General features: G+C 40.1%; 1 protein-coding gene across 1 annotated transcript; it reads right to left on the reverse strand.

Moving 5' to 3' along the window:
- Positions 1 to 22537: 22537 nt before the first annotated feature.
- LOC124173361 (histone H2B-like) lies at positions 22538 to 22909 on the reverse strand. Its single transcript, XM_046552872.1, has one exon. It carries the CDS (start codon positions 22907 to 22909, stop codon positions 22538 to 22540), a length of 372 nt encoding a protein of 123 aa, XP_046408828.1.
- Between the last annotated feature and the right edge of the window lie 1914 nt (positions 22910 to 24823).

Consider the following 24823-nt stretch of genomic DNA (forward strand, 5'->3'; position numbering starts at 1 on the left):
GCTCATGTGCTACGAGACAATCCCAAACACGTCACTCAACTCATCGCATCCTTACGCAAAACTGACCTTTTCAATGTAATATGGTTGATACACTTAAAAAAAAAAAAAATCCAATCATATTTTGAGACCGGACTTGTTTTTTATTAGCATTATTTTCTCTATTTTCCAGTCAGTAAGTGGTGCACCGGCCGACGCACCCTATAAAATGAATATGACTGCTATTACTACGGGACAAAATTCGCGTACCATGAGGGTTGAGAGATGTAATTGTTCGTGTTATCGCGATTCCTTCATGGAAGATTACTATCGATGCATGCCTGCGGGGCAGGCCAACAGATCGAAGCGTCTGGAAGGTTGCCTCCAAACTGGCTGCAATCCCTGTAAACTTGCCTCCCAGGACCTAACCTCTTCAAAAAGCCCGGAGCCTCCTATCCACCCACCCACCTGCGAAAACTCTCTCCAGCCAGCTAACCCACGACCCCCGGTGCACACGGGCCTCGCCGGAGAGAGATGCCCCTTCTACCCCCCACCAGGTGGGTGACTCTCTCCCCCATCCCTCCTCTCCACTTCTCCCCCACCCCTTTCCCCTCATACTCTCATTCTATGTTCATCTCCGGAGCTTTTAGCGGAGGTAAGGACTCCCTCTCTCTCTCTCTCTCTGCTATCATTACGTTTCGCTTCCCCAAATCAATCGACCCCTTAAGGACACCACCGAGAGAGAGAGAGAGAGGTCATTGTCGTTATTAAGGAACCTCTATTGCTCTCTCCCGGAACGTATTTTTATACAAGTCGGTTATTTGGGTACCCCACCGGATAAGTTTCTCCATTGCTACCGGCGAATTGAGAGAAAGGTATAAGTACACAAAATATGAAATGTATCTAAATCTGTTGTGAGCTCACAAAATATGAATAGGGTGGTTTCCTATTATATTTTATTGCCTAAATAGAAAGATTATTATTCCTGGAGCACGTATTTCAAGCTTTTAGATTTTTAAATGACGATATCTATTTTTCGCGATTAAATGAAAAGTGATAATTTTCAAGCGCGCGAAAACGCGACGGCTAATGGTGGGTAACGATTCGCAATCAATGCCTTTCGTTTTCTTTGATGAAGGAAACTACCCTATTGTACCAAAAAAACTGCCTCATTCGGCGTGTGACGGCGGCTGTTAGTTAGAACACCAGTCGTTGACAAATGAAAAGGATATGATCTAACGAAGTTCCGCCTATCATTAATCAAAACTCCTTTACTGTTCGAGGGAAAAACGTACTCCCTTACCTATCCGTTCGGAAAAATATCTCTCTACAGTTGTCGTTTATATCGGCGTAGAAATGTAATGGAGCTCTAATATGATATTCTCCGTATCGCTTTGAAAGACATGCCTTCTCAATTGCTCAAGCAATCTCAGCCTGGGAGCCGCTAGGCAGCCTTCGGGTGTTTAGCGGCTCCCAGCCTAATTCGTTTTAACATCTGATCAGAGCGAGTGAGTTTCACTGGCATGAAATGTTAGCAGCACTTGGGACGTGTGAATTTATCCACAAACTATGTTTACGCAGCCTTCAATAAATTTAATAAATGACGATAAATTTTCGGGTAAAAATGAGTAATAATGCATTGAAAACGGAAAATTCTTTTTTATACTCAAATTATGCCACAGAATTTCATATGACGATGTTATAAACTACCCTATTCCTTCATTTGGCTATCGTCACATCTCTCTCAATTATTCCATTGTTGTCGACGTGTTTGTGCAATTATAATTGAAGGAATTTTTCAATGAACTTTAGTTTACTTTGAGATGTTAATTCCTTTGATTTAAAAAAAAGGCCAAATGCCAGCGCATGAAGTGAATGGTTGACCACTTTTACTATATGTATCCCCCCCCACCTTCACGAATTTTCTGACTTTTGTCAGTAATTTAAATAATTATGTAAATAAAATTATTCTTTTATACCAAAATTTCGCTTTATATTAACGCATCATAAAGCCAGCGTCAAATTTCGCGACTGACCATTGAATCAACAATTTTTATTTTTTCCATTCCACCGGCAGCTAATTTATAATGAACAGTCGCAGAAGCATAGAGAACATGACATGCACACATACACGAAAAAATTCCAATAAAGAGATGATGTAACAATTTATGCGTAAATAATTGCGTTCAAAAATCCGTTTAAAGTTGTTAATCGGATGTAATTGAAGCTCAGGTCATATCATAATCGGCAATAATCGACAACTAAAATATAAATAACAACTCATAATTTTCAGTCTAAGGCAAAGTTAACTATAAAATGATTAAATTAAAAAGCTTTAAAAAACACAAGAAATGTAAGAGAACTAGATAAAATTCCAACATCATTTTTCCTTTATAATATAAGGAAATTTATTTACGCACATAATTTAAAAAAAGAAAAAATATTACCTGGCAACAAAAAAACCTATATCTTTAAAATTTCGTTTGTAATCACAATAATATGGAGATAAACCGAATTAAATAAATAAAAACACGTTGATAATAAAAGATGTCATGCAAAAATTGAAAGTTTATTAAAACCACAAAGAGGCTGGAAGACGTGGGACCTTTATGTCATAGTAAATCATGTTTATATTACGTCAGTTCTCTTATTACAAGAATTTTTTCTTCTGACTTTACTTATCATTTCTTTAAAAAAATTATTATCTGAACTTTGTTCATTTCCAATAAATGTTGTTTGTTACTTTTAATGTTCTCTATAGTAGCTATTGTAACAAAAATTAGGTCTGAAAAGTAAAACTAGTTCCTTTTTTACCTTTGAACACCAAAATGAAGATTTTTAAGTCACTATTTTCGAAAAAGCCTTCGTTTTTGTCGTTGGTGATGACTGATCTGCTTGATGCTGCCAAAAAGTTTCCATAAGTAACAGAAATGTTTTAAAGTTCTAAGAGGAGCGGGTGGAGCAACGTGTTATAGCGACGGGAGATGTTAGCTGCGCTGGGACCACAGAAATTTGTTACTTGAAATTATACGAAATAGATATTTAGTCAGAAATCTCAACTAGGATAACTAACGATACATTTTCGGGAAAATGGGAGGTATTAGAAGGCTAATGTAATTATAATCATGTGTACACCATCAGGGGCGCTTCTAAGAATTAAGGCTAGGGGGTTTCAGGCGCAACTAATACTTAGGGGTATGGGGGTATAGCATACCCACCAAGGTAAGCGGGAGTTGCGGGGGTCCTCCTCCAGAAAAATTTTAAGATTAATGGTTCAAAATGGCGAGTTATACGGCTTTCTGAGGGATATCTGATTCATCCTAACACTATTCTATAAGTAATACTAATCCAATTAAGTAAAATGGATTAAACTTAAATATTTCTCTGAGCTCTGGAGGGGGGGGGGTTATCCCCCAAACCACCCCCCCCTCGCTGCGCCAGTGTACACCATTGAAATTGCATCATTTAATAGCAATAAGTTGTGTACTACATTCTGTGTGATTCGATGATTCTTACACATCTTTATTTCTCCTAATTTCTTTCATGCCGTGTCATGGCCACTCCTTGCCAACTCTTTGCCGGAGCACTTAATTTGTTCTTGGAGCTAATGACGAGTAGGCACTCTCTGCTATCATCGCCTCTCGCCTCCCCAAATCAATTCACCCCTATCGGATACCCGAGGGGACATTATCGTTATTAAATAAACTCTGGTGCTCTCCCGACGTGCAATTTTAGAGAGGGATTTTTGGGGTAGTTCACTGGCTGAGTTAGTCCTTTGTTGCCTAAGCGCATTTGCATCGGCAATAGAAAGAGAGACATGGGTCCACAAAAATTGAAAATTTATCTTAAAGTTACCGTAATCCTTTAAACTCAATTTTAGTTCATTCCTCTTTTGTATGAATTGCAAAATACTAGAGATTTTTTAATTGCTCTGAACTCTCAAGTAGATGGTGTAAGAACAAACATCCTATTCAAATTCCGAAAGAAGTCCGTGCAATCAATCAAATTCAAATCAAATCAAATCCAAAAATAGTCAAGAGCCGGAAGGGCAAGTCCCTCCCACTGTACCCCTCCAAAATGCGCCCATTGTAGTGAAGCCAGGAAGAGGAAGTGGGATCATTTCAAATTATCATTTAGAGTATTATAAACTATATCTGTGAACTATATCTATATATATGAATTCTTGTTTATGTTCTTGTTTAGCTTAATTATTATTATTTTTATCTTTATTGATACACATGTGAATAAGTGGTTAACTAAGTTTAGAATTGTGCAAAAACGCAGTGTTATCATAATGTTTAAGTTTCTTTTTTTTAAATTGTTTGTTTGACACTATTTCCATAACGAATTATCACATTTGATTCTTATCATTAGTCTGTTATACCTAAGTGCGATTTCTTTCTTTTGGTGAAAATATTTTTTTTCTGAATTGATTTCATGCTCTTGGCGATCTGCACTGGTTGCATTTGCCTGTAATTCTATTTATTTAAATATTTTCTTCTATTTATCTACCAATGCTGAAAATGTAAAAAGCTTTACATTTATCTTCTCATGGGCCTCAGTGCCCACGAATATAAACGAAATTACTATTATTATATCTGATCACAGATTTGAAATGAGGCCGATGCATTTTTTGGATGAAATCTCTTGTCTTTAACTTCCGTCGGTTGCAATGGATCTGTCAGGCACAGCGCCACTGCTTACTTAATTTCTCCACGCCACTAAGAGGTGTAATCCTTTGATGCTTATAGTAGATTTTTGTTTTGAAACTCTCTCTCTCTGCAGCCTTTATCTTTTCACATTTATGCCGACAGATCAGTAGCGCATTATTCAGCATAATTTAGCAAAATAATGGCACAACAAAGCAAAATAAAAGCATTATCAGCTAAATATATATTATAGTATTCTTCCGATTAAAGTAGGTCTCCATGGAGTACAAAAGAAGTGATCTGGGAGCCTCCCTTTCCTTCCAGCGCTACCTTCTTCAATTCACTGTAAGGCCTACTCCCCTTCAATCTATCTAAAATTCCTATTCTTTTCCTTCCCCTCCCTCGTTTCCCTAACATTCTACCCTCTAACACCATTTTCAACATCCCCTCACCGCTAAGCACTAACTCCATCCAAACCTTCTGTCTCCTCCGTATCTCATCTAAAAGCTGCCTCTCCTCACCCACCATGTCCAGCACTTCGGCGTTCCTTTTCCTCTCCGTCCATTTCACCCTCTCCATTCTTCTCCATACCCACATCTCAAATGCCTCCAATCTTCTCTCGTCTTCTTTCCGCACTGTCCACGTTTCCGCACCGTGGAGAGCTACACTCCAGATCAAACTCTTCACTTACCTTTTCTTTCAACTCTTACATAACGATCCTCTCAGAAGCTCCCTCCTGTTCATGAACTAGTGCAATTCGCTTCCTGATGTCCTTAAGTTAGCAAAATAAAAAACACTGATCTTAAAGAATTCACATGCTATTATTCATTACATATAAAAATACTAAATAGCCTAAAGAGCACGTTTAGTCGCACCGCAGTGGATCGGTCCGGGGCCGTATGACGGTGTGTAAAGGGGTAAATACTTGGCAAGTAAGACCTCATTTAAGTGTTCGTTTACACTAATAATGGTGCCTTAAAATTTAAACCCATGCTAATAGTTGATAATTTTTTTCACATTTGTGCATGTCAGGATATTTCGCCTGGACTCAGCAATTCCAATATTTCGCCTGACGAAAGGTAAATAATACAATCATACTTATTTTACGTCATCCCACACAAAAATAGAGATTTTATGTGCCACTCCCATAAAGACAGCCTTAATTTTTGTCGTCATTATGGACCTTTACACATGGCATAGCTATGAAAACGTTACTGAGTCTACTGTTCTGATTTCATAGTTCCAAGAAGAGAGATCAAATCGGCTACGCATTATCGTAAAAAATGTTAGCCGCTCTTGTACCACGTGAAGTTTTGCTCGGGAAATATCCACCTATCATAATCATCCAAGATACTACATTCATTGTGTTTTCTTTTGGCCATATCTCTTTCTTTTTGCACTTATGCCCCTTTCTCGGCATTATTTACTCGTCTGTAGAGCACTTTTCTTTTACCGGTGTTATGGCCTCTCTTTTATCATGGCCCTTTGCGGCTCGCCAAAATCAATCGACTCCTAGGGACACATGGGAGGACATCGTCGTTATTCAAAGGTTTAGGATTGAGATATTGTACGAAGTCTAGCAGCAAGATTTTCCAAAGATTTTATCGATAAAATTTTTATTGTAACTGTATCAATTAGGAATTTAGAATGAGGAAGTCTCTCCGATGGACGGGAAAAATTTAGATAAAATTGTTTGCGACAATTTCAAGTGGGATATGCATTTGCCTGATGTTCAAGATATTTTGAGAGAGATTAATTACTGTGGCGGAAACTATCACATGGATAAGATTAGGGAAATTCACAAGAGAATTGATATATTTAAGATGACGTTTTTCCTGCAACGACAGTTATTATAATACTTACGATAATTATCGTTAGAATTAATATTTAGCTTGACTTGGACTAGCTAAAATATGTTCCATATGTACAGTTAATACGTTATTATATTTGTAAATAAATACCATCTGCATGAATTTTTTGGCATGTTGTAATTCATGCATGAATCATTTACTGCACTAAATTTTTGTTTTTCTAATACTAACTAGTAGTTTTATTTGCGTGATACCATGTACGTCTCCTTAGAACTCTCCTAGATTCTGGTCTAATCGCGTCTCGTTGCCGAATGTGTTTCGCCTTTGTCCTGGTGAAGGCTTTCACGGTACTTCGTAGATGCAACCTCTGGGCTTTTCGTGGCTTATGTTTTTGATTAGGGCGAGTTCTTTACCAGACCAGTTTTCCCTTGCAAACTTGAATCAATGCGTTGGTGTGCGGGAAGGGAAGAGTTTCACCGCAGGGGAGTCAAACCCCAGCATCTCAACTTTAATAGCCAAACTCCGTAACACACGCACTCATTCATGCATACAACCAGTGGCGTAATTATGGGGGAAGAGGGGATAGATTCCTCCCCCCCAAAGCCTCAGAGAAATAAAAAAAATATTTCAAACTATTGTCTAGTTTTGACATACAATTGCATCTGCTAAAGTTGATTTTTTTAGTGTCAAAATGATGTAAAATATTTTTCCAGGCATGAAATTTTTCGAAAATTTTCCCGGAATCCCCGTTGCCTGGGGGGGGGGTCCCCACCCCCGGTCCCCTTCATCCCCTCTCAAAGCATATTCCAAGTTACGCCACTGCATACAAACATAACCAGATCCTTTTTAAGGGTTGAAGGAACCCAAAATAAGACTTCCAGTCCGACAACCTTGGATTTTTTGCTGCGCTGGACGGATCCTGCTAAGGATGTCTAGTTGTAGTCACGATGTACGCATACAATCACTCGGAAAACAGTCATACACGGATTCACTCACACACAGATGGCTCTAGCACTCCTGGAGATATTAGTTGTAAGAAGATCATAATCGATGGTCAAAAGAAGCATCGATGAAAGCTTCTCGGGTTTCCAACCGGGTCAGGGTCTGCATTGTGTAGGCCGACGTTTCGTTGGGAGACTTTCCCAACATCCTCAGGGCTGATGATGCCGGTGTCGCTGTGTTTGATATACATACCCTCCTCCTTCACCTAGGTGGTCTCTGATCGGTCCGGGATTTTTCCTCCTTTCTCGTCCTATTTATTGCCAGGTTCCAAGCGCCACTTAGGGAGGAGGGTATATATATCAAACACAGCGACACCGGCATCATCAGCCCTGAGGATGTTGGGAAAGTCTTTCAACGATACGTCGGCCTGCACAATGCAGACCCTGACCCGGCTGGAACCCGAGAAGCTTTTATCCATGCTATTCACCGGGAAAAGCTCAGATTCTTCAAAAGAAGCATCCTTAGCAAGGTCTCGCCAGCCCTACGAAGAATCCAGGTTTTTTGACCAGGATGCCTTGGTTTGAGTCCCGTAAGCCCTCACAAAAGATCTTGTTTTGGGTGAGTGTATGCGTGAGTGTGTGAAAGTGAGTTCGGCTATTCCAATGGAGAGTTTGGCAACCATCACCAATAGATATTAATCCTCTTGTCCATGTTGGTGATTGTTCACCCCCTGCCAAACATCTCCGTAGGTGGCTTTCAGGGCCAGTGGCGCAGGGAGGGGGGGGGGTTTGGGGGTTAAAACCCCCCCCCCCCCAGAGCTCAGAGAAATTTTTAAGTTTAATCCATTTTACTTAATTAGATTAATATTACTTATAGAATAGTGTTAGGATTAATGAAATATCCCTCAGAAGGCCGTAAAACTCACCATTGTGAACCATTTATCTTAACATTTTTCTGGGGGAGGGCTCCGCACCTCCAGCTTCCCCTGGAGGGTATTCCATACCCCCTAACTCCCCAGTATTAGTTGTGCCTAAAACCCCCCAGCCTTAATTCCTAGCTGCGCCCCTGTCCAGGGCTATATGTGGATGTGGAAGGCTGGGGTATGGTGTCTGAGGTGAAACTATCCCCTTCCCGTACACCGACATAGTGATTAATTTGTTCAAGGTGGACGATCTGTGGGAGATATTATGCGGCCATTTGAATTTATCGCTTAATATTGCATCGTAGATGTCGTAGAAGTCAATTCCTTCCCCTTTTTAACTTTTTATTCGGATCAGTTTTTTTCTTTGACGAATTTTCCCTCTCTTTTCTGCGTTTCTTATTTTTAGTTATTTCTTTAAATTAATTATTTAAGGGAGATTAAGGACATACATTACTTATTTCCTGAGAAACAAGGGAACTTAGGATTAATGTTCAAAAAACAACAGAAATGAAGAGGAATAAAAAGGAAAGAAAATCATTAATTCTACTTTATATATAATAATATTTCCAGTTATTGTGTAATTTACTTATGTTCAAATTGAAATTGATGACAGAGGGAGACAGTCCCATTAAAAATACCCAATAGGGTAGTTTCCTTCATCAAAGAAAACGAAAGGCATTGATTGCGATTCGTTACCCACCATTAGTATAAAACTGGCTAAAGTCGGAATGTCTTCTTCGCTTGATAAGGTATTAATAATCCTTATTTAAGCCAAGCGCTACCAGCTAGCATGGTACTCAGCTACCTGCTAGCATCCTGCGTCGTATCAGCGCTCAAATCCTCGCCCCAAGGTCACCTGCGGCAGCGGGAACCAGAACGACGTCACACGGGAGTTTTCCCGGCATTCATACTTACCCGTCACGTTTTCGCACGCTTGAAAATTTTCACATTTAATTTAATCGCGAAAAATAGATGTCGTCATTTAAAAATGTAAAAGTGTGAAATACGTACTCCAGGAGTAATAATCTTTCGATTTATGCAATAAAAAAATAATAGGAAACCACCCAATTTTCCTAAGTGCCCTTGGTTGAACTCATTGTTTGGAATCTAGGTTTTGTTGAAAATCAGTCTTTCTTTAAATGAAAACACATAAATGCTCTCACCCACTCTGCCTCACCCACCTTTCTCCGATACGCTCGGCAGAGGTAAGGGAGACTCTAGCTGTTGTTGCCTTTCGCTTTCTTTAAAAATCAATCGTCTCTACGGCAACCGAAGTGACATTGACTACCGTTAGAAGTATGAGGGAGGCGGCCGCGGCCTTTCAACCGAGGCATAAGTACTAATTTGGCCTTAAAAAGTTTCAAAAATCACATTTACTGCATAGAGTCAAATTTAGAGCAAATATAACAGTTTTAATGAGTGAGTTTGCTCCGCCGTTGTATGGAACGTTAGCCACAGTTAGAACATGTTACTTATGTGGCCCTATAGTATTATGAATGACGTTTTATATAAAGTAAACTCAACCCAGGTATCCAGCGATAGATAAGAAAATCGAAGGATCTTCTATATTATTTCTACTGCAAAGATACCTTTTTCTCGACTTATACGCAACCAAACTCCACAAATGAGGTACCAAAATGCACAGAATTTATCAGAGAACATGCGATGGCATATCTAACTTCCTAAATATTGCTTTTATTTCCTAAAATTGGTTTTTAAATTAAAAAAAAAAACAAAACAAAACCGGTAAATATTCCTGACGTTAACGGCGCACAAACTGATACATTTATTCATTTGCAACAATATCTCGCATTCTTTAAATAACTTTTATCAAAATGTGGCTGATTCCACATTCAAGTCTCCTGTTGATACGTAAGTAGCGTTTAACAGAGGCTAGTGTCATTGCTTCCAATGTTGTGTTTAAAGAGGTCCCCTGACCTCAATTTGTACATGAACATTCCAATTAAATTTGTACATAAGACCCTGACTTTTTTTCTACATTTTAAAATAGACGTAAAAACGCGCCTATCCCTCTGTGGACCTGCATTGAAAAGAGCGGGGGAAGCCCGCTGGGAGCGGGCGCATCACGCTCGTATCAAAAAATCATTGTGGCAAAATCAACCCACCCGGCTGCCATCCCGGCATGAATTTGTTCATTCTATTCTCTGGAAGTATAGCAAATGTAACTCTCTTTGGTCAGATTTACTCGGTGGTATACCATCGTAAACCGATGAAAGAAATGTTGCTTAGGTCACCAACTTAATTTGAGTATGGGCTGTTTTTCAATGAGCGGTAATAGTAGGAGTAAACATTTTTCAGCAAGGTTTATTCTTCCTACACCTCTAGATTTAGGTATCAATTAAAAATATCAAGTTATCCTACGGAATATTTATAAAATTATGTGGTAGCGGTATGAGCCAATCATATATTTATTTCTTATATTTTCATTTAAAATCATGAGATTTGAGTGTGGTTCCGTGATATGATTCTTTCGATGTAGCCCTAACGATGGAGTCCATTAAATTCCGAGTGTTAGCAAAGAATCATTTGTTAATCACCCCAACTGACGGCACGTTCTCAATATTTTTTAATGCAGATAAAAATGTTTTTTTCATCTCTTGACAAAATATTCCATTAACATAGCCTTCCCATCACGTTTTAACGTTTCAGCTTTAAACTTTTCCGAATTAATGCCAGTGTCAGTGGCAGATCTAAGGGGCTATGGGGTGGAACCATACACCAGGTAAAATCTAAATTTTTTGAGGTTACCTCTTAGTACACAAGTATTTAGTTATATTTTCCGGTAATTTAAGGTAACTATAACGAATTAAAATACAAATTAGTGATAAACGTAGACCTATTTACAGGCTTTAGTAGTGACATTTTTTTATCAAAGAATAAGTCTAAAACCATTACTTTTTAAGTCCTGAAAATCCCAAATTTTCAAAATCTCCATAACCCCCTTTGGACTAGGGAAGAATTCCCCAGACCTCTGGTACCCCCTTTTTCCAAACCTAGATCCCCCACTGGTTTGATGGTTACCCCCCCAGATCCTTCCCCTTCCTCCCCCCCCCCCCGTTTGACCCTATCCTGGGTCCGCCTCTGGCCAGTATCCACCATATTCCGTCTTCATTGCCTTCCGCCGCACATTTCCCTTCATAATTTCCACCTTTTATTCATTTCAAAGTGAATACATTCTGTGTTTGCCTTCTTTTTTCTTCGTGGAGTTTTTTTTCCGGGGCGTCCTCGAAAATCGCATGTTCAACCCTTTCATACTTCTCTAAAATTTCTATCAAATTTAAATATTGGGTCTGGTGAATTTGGAAACGGCGTTTGCTTGTCCGTGGGTTGGTTTTCTGCAACGTCCAACTCCACTATGCCTAGAGCCATTAGCTTAATTGGCTTATGAGTTTGCATTGCCGCGGGTCGCCATGTTTGTATGTCGTGAATGCTCCATTCCTGAGCGCTACTTTCAATGATTTCTATTCATTATTTCACTCGGCCGTTATAATGTAAAATGGCTGCCCTTACTTTGAATATATATATGTATTTTTATATCTTCCTTTTATATCGTATCTCTTCTTTCTGAAATATTACGGGATTTTAGTGTCATGGGATATTGCAATTCGTGCGTCGAAAGCATTAAAATTGAACTTTTCTTTAGACATTCGACTTGATATGAAAATGCTTACGTCTTTCGGGATTCATCTGGCGAAGAATGGGTTTTATATGGATTTATATCCCGAGGGACTCCTCACGTCTCGCCGATTCCTTCTGTCGGATGAGAATTCCTTCCTCGGGTTCGCTTGCTACCCCCCAGCGTCCTCTATTTTACCACAATAACGATAAAATCGTCGTATCTAAAGATTTACTCCATCTAATATCTCCATATTTAAAAAAATGGCGATTGTAAACTAAAATTAAAGTTTCAACTTTTCAAAATTATTGTGCGAAAATTCTACTTTCGTGCACGGCACTCTTCGAAGTAAATAAAGAATTGAGCATTCATATCAGTCGTTGAAGGTATGAAACATTCTACAGAATTTCTAGCAGTTATTATTTTGAGACAGAAATAATATCTTTCTAATGTGTTTCGATTTCAGTAGCAACATGTGTTTGTAACTTAGTAATAAAGATTTTTTTGGGCGTTAATGATTTTTATTTTCCCGCTTTGATTTAATTGTTATTTTTACTCTTATTTTTATGACGCACCGTAAGTTAAATTCTGGTTAAAACTATTTCTGTGCAGCAGTTTCAATCTTAGCTTATGATATACATCGGCTCACGTCATCATATGAGCTACCATAGTGACATGCACATTTTGAAATGCAGTTTTTATTCGTGAATGCAGAATGTCGCGAACCATTCCCAATATTTTGAATACGCAATGGTCGATTAAGTTCGTCAGAGGGAGCATTTCCTCATCCAATTTCTCTACTTCCTGCATTCCATCTCCTTCCATTGATTACCCGCATCACCCTACCATTCCTTCTCCTCTCTTTCCTCCTCGTAGATTTTTCCTTCTGAATTCCTCCCTTCAACATTCACATCCAGCCTCTTTTGTTTTCTGAATTCATTCGACGAACTCAAACAAATTACTCTTTACAACTGTTCTTCAACAGCCATTAGTGAAAGTAAAGTTTTTTTATATTCCAACAATCTGCAGGTTATTGATGAGGAAGTAAGAGTATAGAATAGAGGTAGTAAGAATAAAGAATGAAAATCAATGGCCGTGTCCAACAAGGGCATACCCAGGATCATAACCTGGGGGGGGGGGGGACAAGCCATGGTCTAGGGGCGGGAAAGCCAAGTTGTGACATTTTAGCATGGAAATGGTGAATGAAACCACCATTTCAAGAAAATTATAACATCGCTTTATTAGTTTATGAGATTATTTACTTGAAAAAATAGTTTTATTTTAGTTACATATTATCTTATAATAATGTATATTATTTTTCGTGGGTTTAAAGAAAATTTGTTGAATACTTTCGATTCAATTTAGTACTGATATTGCTTAAAGACTTTTGCGATTTTTGCTTATAGGGGGGCAGCTGTCCCCCTCCCTTATCCCCTAGATGGGTACGCCCATGGAGTCCGAATTGTCAAGCGTGCTTTGGGTTAACATGCTTGTCTGTGGCATCGTGCTGTCTTGAAGAGTCTTGAATGACTTGTGTGGTTGAGTATTCGGACATCTTTGCTTTGGTGACTGCAATTCCACAATTGATTAATTAACTAAATATTTGGCGATCAAAATGTGATTATAAAGTATAGTAGAATAATTGATTGTTAGAAGTGATGAAATACCAAGTCTAACACGAGAAAGCGAATGACCACAGCATAGTACATACGAGTGCTGTTGGATAAAAGCGGAATTAGTAGCCAAGAGATCAAATACAAAATTAGGAAGAGAAGAACTATCATAAAAGTCGTAGTTGGTATTTTATGGGGCTAACATATCAGCAGAGAAACGAAAGTAAGAATGTATATATTTTTTTAATGGTTGAAAGTGTGAGTAAATGTGGAGCATAGGTCTAAGACTTTCAGGAATAAACAGGAATGCGTCATTGACGAGTGTGAGCATTTAAGTGAGAAGGATCTGCAGAAAGACTAGGCTTGGTAAATTAAGAAATGATACAATAATGAAGATGATGGAATTGGAGAAAGTTATAGCCGACGAGGTAGAGAGGAAGCAACTACTCTAGTTTGGCCTTGTTAATAGGATGGATGACACCAGATGGTCAGAGCAAATATTTTATCGGAGGCCTCTAGAAAAAATGAAAAGAATGAGATCAAGAGTGTATAGGAGACAGTGAATGCAGAGAGAAGAGGAAGCAAGAGGAACTAGGGAAGAGGAGTGTCATGACAATGGGGAGAAATGGATTCTGAGTGCAGGAATGCGACTCATCTTTCCCATTTTCCTTTCTCTTTTCTCCTCCCGAGCCATCGAACCAATTCCTGTCTGTGCAGAGCCAACCATCCTCATGATGCGGAGTTCCGTGTACGCGGCTGCCACCTGCTTTCGCTTCATAATGTGCTCCTCAAATATTAATAGGTACGGCTGACGCCACTGCCTCGTTCTACTCCCAGACGTCTTAGAAGGCTGCCATCGTAAAGCGAGATATTAACACACCCGATGGGTGGCCTAGGCGCGGAGCCGCTATTGATTCCGAGGTTACGCGCCTTGCTTGATATACTATGAATTTTAAGAAAGTTTCCAACGAGAAACGAACTAAATGGCATTAGCAAGGATATTACAGACTATGTTGTATCTCATAGAATTTTGGTTCCAACCACTGTTTTTTACGGGGCAGTTTTTTCGGGAATTACACTTGAAATAGTAGGTAATGGTCTGCTCTGGAGTGTAGCGTTTTAAGGTGCGGAAACATCGGCATTAGATTAGGAGGACGAGAAAAGGCTAGTTGCGAACGAGATGTGAGTGTGGAGAATAATGGAGAAGATGAAGTGGGCGGAAAGGGGGAGGAACGACGAAGTGCTGGAGATGGTGGGTGAGGAGAGAAGGCTTCCAGATGAGTTACTGATGAAATAAAAGGTATGGATGGAGGGAGTACTAAGCGGAGAGGGGATGTTGAAAACGGTGTTAGAGGGTAGAATGCTATGTAAACGAAGGAGGGGAAGGAAGAGAATAGGATTTCTAGATTGAATGAAAGAGAGTAGGCCTTATTGTGAATTGAAGAGGGAAGTGCATGATGGAAGGGGAGACTGCCACTATACTTTATGAATAAGGTGGTTTCCTATTATTTTTTTATTGCCTAAATTGAAAGATTATTACCCCTAGAGTACGTATTTCACGCTTTTAGATTTTTACGATATCTATTTTTCGCGATTAAATGAAAAGTGAAAGTTTTCAAGCGCGCGAAAACGCGACGGCTAAGTATGAATGCTGGGAAAAGCTCGTGTGACGTCGTTCTGGTTCCCGCTGCCGCAAGTGAGGTGACCTTGGGGCGAGGCTTTGAGAGATGATACGACGCAGGATGCTAGCAGGTAGCAGAGTACCCTGCTAGCAGGTAGCGCTTGGCTTAAATAAGGATTATTAATACCTTATCAAACGAAGGAAATTTTCCGAACTTAGCCAGTTTTAATAGGTGATTATTAAGAGATGTTTCCCTGAGGTCTGTGCCTCATGCATGCATTGGTAATCTCAGACGATGTAAAACTCCTATCAACTCGTATAGAAACTAGGTAGCTTTGACGTCACGTGAAGTGGCATTGCATGGGCGCCAACCTTGCCTTTTTCAAATGAGGATAAAATTGACCCTTGCCATTCATCTAAACCGGTATTTCTAAGACAAAATAATTTGTATATTATGAATACACTAATGGTGGGTAACGAATCGCAATCAATGCCTTTCGATTTCTTTGATGAAGGCAACTACCCTATTGGACTTCCATAGAGTAACACGGCCCTGAATATGAGAGACGAGTCGTCTCTCGAAACGTCGGCTTATACGAAAGAATTAACCTGGCTGAGAACCCGAGAAGAATTAATCAATTTAATAGAATAATTTACAAAATTATAAAATGCATGGACCACATAGACATCTACATCTAGTGCATATTACCCGCAAGCCGCCAAAATAGGCGTGCGTTGGGGGGTGCAAGGACATAAGCCATTTAGAGATAAAAAGGAAATGCTGTAAAAGTTCCACCTAGCATTTATTAAAGTCTTGTATTATTTGGGAGAAGCAATACCTATCCCTATCCATTAGAAACAATATCTTTTTTTAATCGTTTCTGTCGGACCTTGAAAAATAATGGGGTACAATTGCGATGAGCTCTGTATCGCTCTGAAAGATATCTGTTCTCAATTGTTTAAGCAATGAACGCCGACCGCTCTAGTTAGTCTTTTGTCTAACTCTCACATGTGATCCTAAAACTTTATTCCCTAATCACGACCAGAAAATAATATGCAATTTTTTACCAAAATAGGTATCCCTCATTAAATTATAGAATTTTAATATCTCAATCACTTAGGAAAGAAAACTCCTTGCAACACAACGCAGAGAAAACTTTCGTTTTCATTCTCCATGCATTTATTATTAATGATTTCCTCACGTGCCGCGGTTACTCTGCTTTGTGTGGTGTTGGTGGAGGATTGATAATTAATTACCCAATCAATGGTCAATATGCGAACCTTGTGTGCTTATTTGTTGACACTTGCTTAATTTTTTAAGGACCCTATAACGGGATTCGGTACATTGCAAAACGCTGTCGAAAAGTAAGAAAAATACCACATCGTCTATTTATGCTCAGCATTATCATTTTAATTGTTTTCATATAATTACAATCGATGAGTTTTGCCGTGAATTTGGACAATATCTAACATTGCATACTGGACTTTCATTATTTAGGCTTCATGACTGTCTGTATTGACTGAAATCTCAACCAAGTGAAAAATTTTGATGATGGATACCGGTGATTTTCTTTAAAAAAAATTAAGAATAAATAGTTTTTTATGTTAGTTAAAATATCCCCTCTACGGATACGGTGGAATTTAAATCAAGAATATGTCTTTTTGTACAAAAATAGGTATTAAATATTGTTACCGAAGTTGGGAGCTGCAAACTGAAGCTGCTCCCGTTTGAGAAATGTTAGAAATGAAGGCCTGGCATCCCGTTGATATATTCTCTGGACATTACAGTATTTTTCTCCCCCACCTCTCGATATTAATAACTAGTCCAAATCCTTGAGATTTGTAAAGCCGCTTGACCAGCAGCGCACGAGGCAAGAAACAGTCAGTAGAATAGTTGAAGCGGAGAGGGCATTCCTCAATAATAGGACTCGTGTCACAGCAGAAAATAAAATTGCTAAAGTCAGGAAGAAAAGTTATCGGACATTAAACATGCATTTTGAGCAGGGCTCTTAAAAGGGTGGTTACATGTTTTTAAATTGCCTAAATCGAAAGATTATTACTTCTGGAGTACGTATTTCACGCTTTTAGATTTTTAAAAATGACGATATGTATTTTTCGCGATTCAATGAAAAGTGAAAATTTTCAAGCGCGCGAAAACGCGACGGCTAAGTATGAATGCACGGTAAAGCCCGTGTGACGTAATTCTGGTTCCGTCTGCCGCTGTGTGAGGATATGAGCCCCGCTAAGATGTAGGTTGCAAGCAGGTAGCAGAGTATCCTGATAGCAGGCAGCGCTTGGCTTAAGTAAGGGTTATTAATACCCTATCAAACGTAGGAAAATTTCCGAACTTCTAGGTAATTTTTATAGGTGATACTTAAAAGATGTTTCCCTGAGCTCTGTGCCTCATGCATGCATTGGTAATCTCAGACGATGTAAAACTCCTGACTATTCGTATAGCATCTAGATCCCTTTTACGTTACGTGGAGTGGCATCGCAAGGGCGCCAATTCAAATGAGGTTAAAATTGACCGTTAACATTCGTCTAAACTGGGATTTCTATAACCAAATAATTTGTGTATAATGAATACACTAATAGTGGGTAACAAATCGCAATCAATGCCTTTCGTTTTCTTTGACGAAGGAAACTACCCTATTTTAGGGAGGCATAGTTGATGACAGGAACGGAGAAATTGAGGTTGAAAGGTTTCGAAATGCGATGTAAGAAGAATGATGAAAATCGAATGGATAGATCGTGTGAGCATTGCGGAAGTTCGAAGAGTTGGGCCGGCCGCACACTGGTTAATACACGGCGGCGGCGCGGCGAGACGTATTCACCTCGTCTGGCCTCGCCGTGCCTTGCCTGATGGTCAAGAGCAGCGTACGGCACGGCAAATCGACTTGAGTTCCACAGCTATCATCCCATAAATGAAAAACGGTACCTAAAACCGTTTCTTTTGGAGCTCAGGGCAGAGCTGGAAAAAAATTACAACTATTGTCGCATGAAATTAATAACTGTGTGTGAAGTGACCCAGGGAACTAGCCCCCTACCCTGAATTTGACACATCAAAAGTTTGCGCCTTGGTTAACGAAAGGAGATTGCAGCCCTTAACCTTTAATGGTATTCTCATAAGTGTAGTTCGACATGACCACCGGAGCGCCAGGTATGGACAGCAAGATTTACAGAAAGCGCGCAGAACAAAGCTTACTGTGTGACTTGTGCCAAAGCGTAGGAAGCAATGTTATTATGTTATGTTTTTTTCGGCTCAGTTTCTTATGTTACTCTCTCATGAAGTGATGTATACTAATTTTATCTTGTTAGTTGCCATTCAGATTCATATGATATACTGTTGATATCAATTACCATGATTTATTCCAAATTCTGGTATTATTTTCGTCACAGTTAAAATAATATTCTTTTTCTTTCCTTAGTATGCAATTTATTCTTGTTCATCAAATCGGAGATAGGCTATAAACGGCATTTCACTTCTCCGAATTTGAACTAAGAATAGTCCTCCCATAAAAAAAAGAACCGATTTCCTCGTAGGCGGGCAGTAACGGCATAAATTTGGTGGTAATACTTCGCCCATTTTTCCTCTCTCCCCCGTGTAGACTCGCTGGCCAGCGCGCTACGTCTGCGGTGAAGGTAAAAAATAAAAATGGTTTTCGAGCAAATATTTGCTTCTCGGTTTATGCCGAGTGGTTACGAGGCGGACGTTGTAGGTTGGCGTTTTTACTAATATATGTATATATCGTTCGGCGGCGCGGCGTTCGTAAGATCTTGCGAGCGGTAACGGTCGAGAGAGCTCTCGCCTCCAGAGTTCTATAACAGTTGATTTTCAGCAGGTTTCAAAATGGGTTGCGCAATAAGGCGGGTCGAAAAATCGATTTTCCAATAGGGTAGTTTCCTTCATCAAAGAAAACGAAATTCAATGATTGCGATTCGTTACCCACCATTAGTGTATTCATAATATACAAATTATTTGGTTTTAGAAATCCCAGTTTAGACGAATGGCAACGGTCAATTTTAACCTCATTTGAAAAAGGCCAGATTGGTGCCGATGCGATTCCGCTCCACGTGACGTCACAGGGACCTAGTTTCTATACGAGTAGATAGGAGTTTTACATCGTCTGAGATTACTAATGCATGCATGAGGCCCAGAGCACAGGGAAACATCTCTTAATAATCACACATTAAAAATATCTAAGTTTGGAAAGTTTCCTTCGTTTGATAGGGGAATAATAATTCTTATTTAAGCCAAGCGCTACCAGCTAGCAGGGTACTCAGCTACCTGCTAGCAGCCTGCGTCGTATCAGTGCTCAAGCCTCGCCCCAAGGTCACCTCACAAGGCGGCAGGGGGAACCAGAAATACGTCACACGGACTTTTTCCCATCATTCCTACTTAGCCGTCGCGTTTTCGCGCGCTTGAAATTTTTCACTTTTCGTTTAATCGCGAAAAATAGATATCGTCATTCAAAAATCTAAAAGTGTGAAATTCGTACTCCAGGAGTAATACTCTTTCGATTTAGGCAATAAAAATAATAGGAAACCACCCTATCATCGAGTTCTAATGTAACTCAAAACGGTCTTCTTTCTATTACGATCTACGGAAAATTAATGAAATAAAACTAACGATGGACCTTCACTACACGTTAAGCGTGGTTAAGTAATAAATACAAATAAATATGAAATTTTACTTTTACGCTGAAATGTAGAGATGAGGTTTTTACTGCCAGTAGCAGCACCTTAAAACGTTATTTTATCTTTCCGATTAAGAGAAAGTATTGAAGATTTCGCTAACTGAAGATGTATTGCCTCCTTATGTTCAGTATTTTTCCGTTTATCACCTTGGAAATACGAAAATTGATGATATTACAACTCAGTAATCTTAAAATCGATTTTTCAACCCATCCTATTGAACATGACCTCGTGGATATTTGAGACTGTGAAGGAATGCTGAGACACAATGAGTATTTCGACCGCTTGGTAAAAGATCAAAAGACGGCTCTTGGTAATATTTTGCGATCGTAGCATGTAGGATGAGGATGGGCGGTGTGTGATGAATGAAATGATTATATCGACGCAAACATAGGCGTATCAAGCGACAAGTGGACTGTTAAGGGTCCTAACCCTCTCATAATATGATTCGGAGATGCAATCTTATGTGTACCCCCCTTTCAATCTTCCGAAGTTTTCCTTGGTACGGCAGTAATTACGATGCAGTACGGTTGAAATTATACCTCAAAACTCACGCGCTACGTCCTTCACATAACGATTTTTAGCTAACCTCAGCGCGAATTTTAGTGTGGTGTGAATTGAGAGGGAGATTAAGCGTAGCTGACAGTTTCGCAGCATCAAAACACCGGCGGAGATATACACTGGCAAATGGGTACACATATCGGTATGGATTCTGTATAGCGTACGGTATTCATAAAAAAATAAATAAAAAAGAAAGGTTTTTGAAGGAAATGACTGGCAGAGAGTGACGGGTCGGCTCCACCCGTCGAATAGATTTTGTTTTTACTTAACTTGGCGGCCGGGGCGTTTGCTGCTGTCGCGGATGCCAGGGTTGCGCTAAGCTGAGCTCGCGCCACCGTGAGGACGACTGCTCCGGGCCAGCGGCAGCTTCCTCACCGGAAGTTTCTTTCATTCATTGTGGTGGTCGGGAAGTGAGTCCATTCCGGAGTTTTTCTTTTTCTGTTTGAGCCCTTCCTGAATTCCTTTTCACTTCCCTTCCTTCTCACCCCTAATTATTAAATCTCCCCGCATCTATATCACGATTCCCACTGATGAAATGGTGACACTCAAACGAGTTCATTATCGACATCGAGTGTTCTGAGGGAATCACTCCTAATTCACCATTTACTTATACCCTTTTTCTCATCTTCCGTGTGCGAGCGAAAGGTTTCCTCCCCACCCTTCTAAATGATAACATTTGATTAAATAAATTTATACATATGATGGAAAATTATTTTAAAATTTTCCAAATATTATTTTGTTAATTTTACAAATTTATATATTTTTATATTGCTATTAATAATTTTCCTCTCTTAATTTTTCATTTATTTCTGTTTTCTCTTCTGTTGTCATATTTTTTGCATTTTGATTCTTTTTTATGGACATTTTGCAAATATATAATCTAGCGAATCAAATTTCTTGAAACTAGAAGAAGAAAAAACATAGGACAAACTCTTCGAAGAGTTACTTGATGAGGCAGTATGCATATGATTTGCATCGCTGGATCACAATTCCATATGCCTTCTAACAGTGAGAATTTCGTGGTCCTCTCTTATATATAGGGAATTTTCTTCAGCCAATCTGGGAATAATCCCTTTCCATTCGCTGTGGAGTGACACCAATCATCCCTGTTGATGTTGCCTTGTCTTTTCACGATCTCAGTCGCCTCTCTTATTGTTCTGTGGAAATAATTTTCTTCTTTCGCCAATATTTTAGCGTCGTTAAATAAAATAGAATGTCCAGGTTTAATCTAGTCGTGTTCAGCGATGGCCGATTCCTTTCTAGTTTTCTTTACTTCCGTTTAGGTAGGTACCCTCGTCCCAGGATAGCTTCCGGAGGCGATACCGGATGAGAAAGTAAAAAGAAAGGTGCTATTTCGTACTCGTCCGACCGCACCTTGAATATGCAGCGAGCGTATGGCATCCGGTGCAGAAAAACTCAATCCGCGAATTGAATAAAATACAAAGGAAGGCTGTGCGGTTCGTCAAAAACTGCTACGGGCGTACAAACAGCGTTACCCAGATGTTAAGCGAATTAGGCTGGGAGCCGTTGGAGACTCGGAGGCTCCGCGCTTGTCTTAGATTCTGGAACAATTGATCATAAATATCTTTAAGAGCGACTCGGATAATATCATATCAGAGCCTCACTATATTTCGAGGTCCGACAGAAGCGATAAATTAAGAGAGATATTTTGCCGAATTATGTTAGAGCATTCCCTTTTTCTGTGCAAATGGCTAATAAAAACCCCTGCCACACGCCTTTTAGGCGGCTTCCGGGGTAGAATGTAGATGTAGATACCGTCACAGACTCAAATCATTTCCGCCAGGGGCGCAGCTAGGAATTATGGCTAGAGGGGGGTTTTAGATGCAACTAACACTGGGGGGGTCTGAGGGTGTGGAATATCCGCCAGGGTAAGCGGGAGGTGCGGCTCCCCCCCTCCCAGAAAAATTTTCAGATAAATTGCTCAAAATTGTGAGTTTTACGGCTTTATGAGGGATATTTTATTAATCCTTACACTATTATGTAAGTAATATTAATCCAATTAAGTGAAAATGATTAAAATTAAAAATTTCTATGAGCTCTGGGGGGGGGGGGGGGTTTATCCCCCAAAGTTGGGAGGCTACCAAGTAATTTACTTGGAGCTGGTGTACTTGGTCACAGCCTTGGTGCCCTCAGACACGGCGTACTTGGCCAGTTCACCGGGGAGCAGGAGCCTGACGGCGGGCTGCACCTCCCTGGAGGTGATGGTGGAGCGCTTGTTGTAGTGAGCGAGGCGGGAAGCCTCGGCGGCGATCCTCTCGAAGATGTCGTTGACGAAGAAGTTCATGATGTTCATGGCCTTGGAGGAGATACCGGTGTCAGGGTGGACCTGCTTCAACACCTTGTAGATGTAGATTGCGTTGCTCTCCTTCCTCCTGCGCTTCTTCTTCTTGTCTCCCTTGGAGATGTTCTTCTGGGCCTTGCCGGCCTTCTTGGCAGCCTTTCCGCTAGTCTTAGGTGGCATGTTGGTATCAACGCTGCGTTGTGTGCGCTGCGCCACTGATTTCCGCCATGAGGGCAGAGTGAAGAGAAACCAGGCATCGACATTAGCGCACTCTTAATGAGACGCGTCAAGGGAATCACGGCTTAACGTCCCATTCGACGGACGTAGTGCTGCTCTTGAAGGGCCTTCCACAAAGCGCTTAAGCAGGGATCGAATGACCAGAAAGATCTCCGCCACCATTGAGAATTCAACCTGTGCCCTTTGAGATGGGAAGCCAAAGCAATAAAAATGCCTTCGGAGCGATTTGCCTTGGGCAATCTTAAAAGGACCTCTGTTTAGTTTAAAGCAGGGATGGACGGATCCAGGATTTTTTTCGGATCCGGATTCAGATCGGATCCTAGATTTTCGGAGCCGGATCTTTCGGATCGGATATTTTCGGATCCAAATGCATTTTCAAATTCCTGCTATTAAACGAAGAAATTATTCAAGTTCATTCTGGGTACGTACAATCGAAGGAATGCTTTTTAGATTTTCATACACATTTTAATATTTTTATAAATTAAGAATCATTTTTACAAGCTTTCAATTTGTTTTTTTAGCATCTTAACGTGCTCAGGACCTTAACTGTTACGCTTGGGTTTGGAAATGAAAATATGAAAACTCTTCGGATAAACCACTGACCAGTGGCGTAGGACAAGAATCGCATGCAACGCCACATTCGAAGAGAGAATCGGAACTCTTTCCACCCTTACTGCATTGCTTACTGCGTTGCATTAACTGAAGCTATTGTTTAAAATTTCGGATCCAGATCCGATGTCTTCCGCGACTTTGGATCCTATGTATCCGATGAAGGACAATATCCGCGGATATTTGGTTCCGAGGTATCCGATTCGACCATCCCTAATTTTAAAGGCAAAGTATACCTATGCAACCCTGTTTTCCCCGTAAAAGGTAGTAGTACCCTTTCGCTGATGTAACGATCTCAAATACGTTGCCCCCGTGGAGGGTGGGTGAGATGGAAGATAAGGAGGGGGAGGATTTGATTGGGTGACCAAATAAATTGCGGGCGCCGAGGAAGGTATAATCATTTCGGGAATTCCCCAGGATAGAAATAAATGCATGAAATAAAATATGAGGGGAATATCAGTGGGAAGAGGGGGCCTTTCCGATGGATTTGCGTGGGAATCCGTACAGGAGCGCCGAAGGGTGAGTGCCAGGTGGTCGCCTACGGAACTACGTTTGTTCATTTATTTCTTCTTATTTTCTCTGGTTGACGGGGAGGAATCGTGGCTTTGATCGCTCAGGGAATCATCCTGAATGAAGGTGGATCGGAATAGGACTCTTGACGTGGATCTCAATCGTGGAGAAATATTTTTAGATGCTTTCTCCGATCATTGATTGGGACTCCGTTTTGTAACGGCCGTCGCTTGTCGAATGTCAGGCAAGAAGTTTAATCGTAGTGTTGCTCATTGCCTTTTGGTGACATCCTTTAAAAAAGATTTGTTCAGCAAAGTGCTTTACTATGCTTCGGTTACTATGCTCAAGTTACTTTTTAGCCGTTTTACTGTACGTTTTGTTTTAACTTTCGACCATTTCGTTATTTATGATCGGAGCACTTCGTGTTTTTTATCATTCTTTTTAGTTTTTTTAGTACTTTACGTATATGCTATTTAGATTGAGATATTATGAAAAAGTAAAAAAGTTAATAATTCTATTAGAGGTGCCTTCGTCGGGGGGAGGAAAGGGACGGGCGAACGGACCCGCCAACTACCTGTGATGTCGGCCCCATACAGTTTTTTCGTCGGTCCTTTCCTCCCCTCCTTTGCTCGCGACTCAGGTACTTCGCGAGCCCGTGCGCCAACTTACGGTATACACACTATAATTAGTATGAACAGTTGAATTCATACTTTAATTGTCTTGTTGAGTTCATCTATA

This window comes from Ischnura elegans, unplaced genomic scaffold (assembly GCF_921293095.1).
Source record: "Ischnura elegans unplaced genomic scaffold, ioIscEleg1.1, whole genome shotgun sequence".
Classification (NCBI taxonomy): Eukaryota; Metazoa; Arthropoda; class Insecta; order Odonata; family Coenagrionidae; genus Ischnura; species Ischnura elegans.